The sequence below is a fragment of the Chinchilla lanigera genome, unplaced genomic scaffold (assembly GCF_000276665.1).
Source record: "Chinchilla lanigera isolate Chin_1 unplaced genomic scaffold, ChiLan1.0 scaffold00014, whole genome shotgun sequence".
Lineage (NCBI taxonomy): Eukaryota > Metazoa > Chordata > Mammalia > Rodentia > Chinchillidae > Chinchilla > Chinchilla lanigera.
The window spans coordinates 5,314,742-5,320,741 of NW_004955415.1; the positions used below are offsets into that span (position 1 = coordinate 5,314,742).

General features: G+C 42.0%; 1 protein-coding gene across 9 annotated transcripts in view; it reads left to right on the forward strand.

Annotated features, from left to right (window-relative positions):
* Sh3tc2 (SH3 domain and tetratricopeptide repeats 2) overlaps positions 1-6,000 on the forward strand; it is a 68,406-nt gene that overhangs the window by 28,267 nt on the left and 34,139 nt on the right. For 5 of the 9 annotated variants that reach the window (XR_001233271.1, XM_005380627.1, XM_005380628.1 and 2 more), the window contains exons 4-6: positions 2,849-2,954; positions 4,312-4,455; positions 5,471-5,672. Coding sequence is in view for 8 of the 9 variants with exons in the window: in XM_005380627.1 (XP_005380684.1) it covers positions 2,849-2,954; positions 4,312-4,455; positions 5,471-5,672 (452 nt within the window). In the remaining variant the exon portion in view is untranslated. The remainder of the gene's footprint in view (positions 1-2,848; positions 2,955-4,311; positions 4,456-5,470; positions 5,673-6,000) is intronic. The other 4 variants (XM_013512395.1, XM_005380631.1, XM_005380630.1 and 1 more) reach the window with 1 other exon arrangement.

Here is a 6,000-nt window from a genome sequence, read left to right on the forward strand (position 1 = left end):
CCCACAATCCCCATTTTCCCCAGGCTTTGGTAACCACTAAGCATAGATTTTATTCCATTAAAATATATTTTTTTTGGTAGTACCTGGAGCTTCACGCATGCTAGGCAGACACTCTGTGCCCGAGCCACACCCTAGGCCCACGTTAATTCTTCTTACTGTTCCAAGGAAGGTTCTGTCTCAAGATCCACCCCTGCCCATTGAGTAGGGAGCTGCTGGGAGGACTGGGAGGTCCCAGCCAGAGTTACATCAGGGATTCTGTTCGTTTGGGTCTTACTTGAGCATGACAGTTAACCTCACTCCCTTTTAGATGTTTCAAAGGCCTCCAGAGCTTTCTCTGGAGGAAACCGATAGGTGACAAAGGGCTTTACATTCACAGGCTTGGACGCAAGCATCGACATCGCCATTGGCCACGAGCTGCAGTATGGAAACACACCCTTGGTGTCCACCTCCCAGGTGGCTGTGTGCACCAGGGGTACACTGGTTATCTCCCACCCTTGCCCTTGTGCACCATGGTCCACGCTGAGGAGTGGTGTAGATGCCCTCCTGGATGGTGCTCCCTGCCCCTGTGCACTTGATAAAGACTTCTGGCCCGCTCCCCAGCAGCCCTGGTACCTTGCTAGCGAGTTCCTAGGGGAGGGAGCTCTCCTTGAATAGCTAGAGAGCAAAATCAGCCCCAACTTCTTTGGCTTTGACAACTGAGAGGCAGACAGATCCATCACCTCTACTGTGCTGCATCCATTGCCTTGGTCACTAGCAAAGGGCCAGCCAGCCTGGCCACGCTCCTCACACAAAGACCTTGTACTCAAGGGAGACCCCACCTGGCCAGCATGCATGGATCCCCACGGACAACGGCTCCAGCAGGACCCCTTCTCAAAGGTGACACTGTCAGGAAGTTTGTAGCATAAGTTATTGTTGTGCTTGTAGAAGCAACAGAATTCCCATCACGGAGGGGAAGTGGCACAGAGGAAGATGGGGTGCCAGATTGCATCCACTGACCTTGCAGAATTCACCGTATCTCAGGGGGGCCCCAGCCTCTCTTGTGACATGATCGTCTGATTTTAGGTGCTTTACCAATGAGCCTACTTTCACCTTTGAATATTGAGCTGTGTGTGCGCGGGGATAAGGCTAAGGCCCAAAGTCAGCTTGACCTAAGAGATGGTCAGAGCTCTCCAGTTTACTTACCACAGGTCACACTGGGCAACTTACTTCATCTTTCTGTGTATGCATACATCTCTGTGTATGTATACATCTCTTGAATATAAAGTTGTAATCATGTCACTTTTCATTGTCATTGTTTTGTGAGCCTCCAAGAGAAAATAAATATTATGATTTAGGTATGATGCCTGCTTTTTTATTGTTTAGTTTAGAAGTGATTAAAGGTTACAAAAGCATATCTAGAATGCGTTAACTACTGTAATTGCACTCTCTTCATAGGATTATTGTGGGAGTTAAATGAGATATTTCTGATAAAACTCTTAGCAAAGTGACTGGAATGTAGTAAATTCTCTGTATAAAATTCTTACCTAGCAACCCTGCCCTCATTGTAGGACCTGTATCATCCAAAGATTTGAGGTTTCCTAGGGTCTGGTATGGAGGAAACTCAGATTTGAGTTTGCTGAACCAGGGGCTCTTGTTTTGTATCTTTCTATCCCTCCCTTCTCCTCCTCAGGTTCCCTAAGGACAGGGGTCTAAAATCTGGTTTTGACTGCAGAATCTGGTCTTAGGGGAGATGTTCTCACCATCACCATTCGACCAACCAACTCTAGAGCCTTGGTCAAGAACAGAGAAAGATTTAGGGAAAATCAAGACTGGACAGTGATTCAGGCCTATTTTTTCAGGTATTAAAAAAATAACAGATCCAAGTGTCTGTAAATGACAGACCTGTGGACCTCTTGCTTTGCTTGTGAGCATGTAAACTGGAACAAATTTTCTGGTCTGGAGGGCAGGTGGATGCTTGTATTTTGGGGCAGAAAGTGTATATATCTTTGCATTCCCAATTGCATTTCTTGCAACTACTTATGTCAAAATAATCAAGGAGATGCACAAAGATTTAACTACAAGGATGTTTATCCCAATACAATTTAGGACATCAAAAAATGTAAAATGATCCAAAAGTGAAACCACAAGAAAATGATAGGAATTCATTATGTTAATGCATTAGTGGCAAATAAGTATTAAACATAATGTAGACCACATAATGACATAGGAGGTGGTTCACAGTATTTAGTTTAACAAAATAAGAAGATTGAAAAAAATTTATGTACTTTGATTCTATTTCTACAAAATAGTTAAATGGAAGCTCATGCAAAGAAATATTCAAAGTTAATATATGAAGACATTGACACTGATGATCTCTAGGAGGAAAGATTATGGATGATTTTGCTTTGTTTTTCTTCTGTGTCTGCTTCATAAAAATAATCAGTAGACGTAGATTCACAGTCAGATTTGCTTACAAGTTTTCTGCTATGATTCACCCTCTACTCTTCTATGTACATTTTTTAAAAGCATAAAATGTAACATCCTTTGCATAAAGTTTTATACTCTGGTCTCTATTTCTTACTCATTACAGTGTTGATTTGAAACCTCTGCCAAGATACGAAGAACCCCTTTATTCTTTTTAATACTTTGTAATGTCACGATGTTTCAGTGCATAAAAGCATACTTTATTTTAACTAGGTTCTTATTGATTAATATTTAGGTTGTGTCTGTTAGATTTTTATTTTTAATTTTGTGGTGTAAGATCAACGTCACAGCCAAGAAGTTCATCTAATGTGCTAGGTCCTTAGGCGAGGTGAGCTTGTTAACAAGACACTGTCGTTCTGGGCTGATTCCTGCTCTCTGTATTCAGGATCTCTCTGCAAGGCTGGTGAATATCCAGTCCCAAAGGGCCCAGTTCCTGATCACCTTCAAGACCATGGAGGAAATCTGGAAGTTCTCCACCTACTTGGACTTAGGTATGAGGGATGGGGCATGCAGGTGCAGGAGGACTCACCTTACAGTTCAACCAGTTTGTAGAGGTTGATATTAAAGAATTGGCCAAATCCTGATAATTAAAAGAGGTAGAGCTCTAAAGTGGAGAGTTAACTTTTGAAATATCACAAACTGCCTGAAACTAAATCTAAAGCAAATATTAACTATTACTGTAAAAAGTCATGTGGAAAATTAGCTTTCTTTTGTCTGGGGAGAGATTTATTTATTTATTGACTAAGCAGTCAGTTGGCAAACAGAAAGGCAGGGGCTCATCTACTAAAGTGGTCTGAAGGCAGCAGAACCTTCTGAAAGGTATCGAAGGGTGTCCAGGTGTAGTGGAAGCACCACTGTGGTGGGACACGGTTCACCAAGGAGCAAAACTCACAATAGGGAACTGATGGCTTCAAAGCCAGCAGAAGCCAAACCAAGGAAAACTGATGAACATCTGATGTGTCCCAGAAAATTCTGGGTTCCATGCAGATGTCCATAGGAAGAAATACTGGACAAGGCTGGAGGGACAAGGCCAGAGGTAGGTGATTTTCTGCTCTCCCCATTGTACATCTTCTGTGGACTTTAAAGATCCTTTGTATTCAGATCGCGCCCGATGGAGGAGCTGTATCAGCATCACTTGTGACCTGTTAGGAAAGCAGAATCTCAGGGTCCATTCTAGACCTACCAAATCAGCACCTATGTTTCAATAAGATCTCCAGGTGTGTGCTTGTAAGTTCAAGAAGCACAATGATAGAAGCACCCAGGCCTAAATCAGTATGACGGGCACTCAGAAGGGAAAGAGACAGGCTTTTGTATTGTAAGAAAGAGTGGAAAACTCAAGAGAAGAAAAATTTTAATACAAATAATTCATGTTTCAAGGCATGTTGAGGTACTATATATAATTATTTAAATTTTATTATTTTCATGTTTTTAAAAAGGCTTTTAATGAGGCAGAGCTTACTGAGCACTCACTGGACAAAGCTCAGGGTCGGAGCAGGTAAACTGAAGTGAATCCTAAATCTCATGACTGTGGAGAATCCCTTTAGTCATTCCATTGTTTGGGGTATAGGAATTCAAGAGAGCTTCAAAGGGAGACCGGGAAGCCCTAGAGAAACATCTTAAACTTAGAGGCTTCCAGGGCTTAAAGAAAAGAAAATTAGGTTTGGTCAGCTCATTATGAACTTATAGAGATGCACAAGATGCTAAAAATGGTAAATGTCATTTAAGCATAACTTGTATTTTCCAACAGATGCTGAAAATGTATCTGTGGTCCTCTAAGGTCAGAGCCTTCTATGGTCCACTGAGGGTAGAGCCTATTTTGTTCAGGAATCTTATTGGTTTAACTTCTAGGCTATGTGTCCACATGTCTGGAGTACCTCCTCTTTGACCACAAGTATTGGCTTAACTGCAGATTGGTGGAGGACACAGAGATCCAAGTGTCTGTAGATGACAAACATCTGGAAGCCATGTATCTGAGTCTCCTAATACAGGAAGGTGAGGATGGCTAGCGGTGGGCACGAGGACTCATCTGCATATTTATCAGAATACCTGAAATGATTAAGATACAAAGGGAGGCAAAAATCATGTAAACAAGAAACAACAGTCACAAATGAGCATGCCTGTTATTTACAACAGTACTTGAAACGTCTCAGTTCAACACTGACACCACATGAACAGCTATATTGGCTTATAGCTCATTGACATTAGAGCTGCTTGGGGAGTTTTAAAAAAGATGTCCATGGTGGGGATTCATGTAGGCCAGTTAAGTTCCTAGAGGTGGGGGCATTTCCATCATTTTAAAAGTTTTCTACATAATTCTAATGATATCTAAGATTGAGAAATACATATATAAGCATGGGATATAATTTGATTATAAAATAAGATTGCAAATCTTACAAAACCTGAAGTATTTCCTGAGAGTAAAGTGACATTGGTATACCCCCGATCTGTTTACAAGTGACGATGCCCTCAGACTGGCAGATGGTCAGGTCTGATGCCTAACAGACACATTAGATCTATATAAGATATTTTCACAAAAATGATTCTTTTTATGACTGCTTTGCATGAATCATATATGAAGGAAGGAGTTTCATGTTGTGCTGTATAAAACTTACAGTAATTACATTTGCCCAGATCAACTGAAGTTATTCTTCATTGGTCCTAGGATTAAGTGTGAGGTTGCAGTTATAACTGAAGTTCTGTTAAATGCAAACGTATTTTCCTAAGTTTTTATTTCATCTCTTCTTCAGGGTAAAGGTCCAAGTATGCCTTTTTCTCACAAATTGCTCAGAAATGTTGGTGTTTATTTTAAGCGAGTTCCCTCTCTGTGGCTTTTTTTCCTGCCAGTTTTCCTGGGTTCACAAAGACTTCTTGAAGTGCCTTCTCCAGGACAGTCTGCTTTATTCCTAGCAGTAAACGTATTTGGACTCCAGATAGAAGCATTATCCTGTGTGATCATCCCTTTCACTTCCTGCTACACCTCGGAAAGGGCTTTTCTCATTATCTACAGGTCACTTCTTCTGCAGAGCCACGTGCTCCGTGGCTCAGCCAGCCGAGAAGGAAGGGGAGTGTTTGGGACTTTGCAAGAACGAGTTAATCTCCGTGAACGTCTCCGAAGGGGAATCTGAGTGGGAAGGCGTGTCTTTAGTGACTGGCCAGCGGGGTTTGGTTCCGGTGGCAGCCCTGGAGCCCCTGCCCGTCCCTTTCCATCAGTGAGTAGCCGCCAACTTCTTGGCAGAGGGACATAGAGTGGAATGGGGTCTGCGTAGAACAAAGTGGGCGTGCTGTCACAAACTCACCTCCATCCTGGTGGGAAGAGAACAAAATGCCGGTGCTCTTTTATCTTTTTTTTTTTAATAGCCAAGATTTTGTTCAATTAACTCGGAGCTAATTCAAAATTTCAGATGGATATTGTACCTAGCAGAAATTCACCATGTGGATGCCAGTGTAGTGTTCCTTAGGATAGAGACCTGAAATTAGTATCACCTAGGATTTTACCCAAAATCCAAATCCTCTTGCCTTTCTCAGATACTCTTGGGG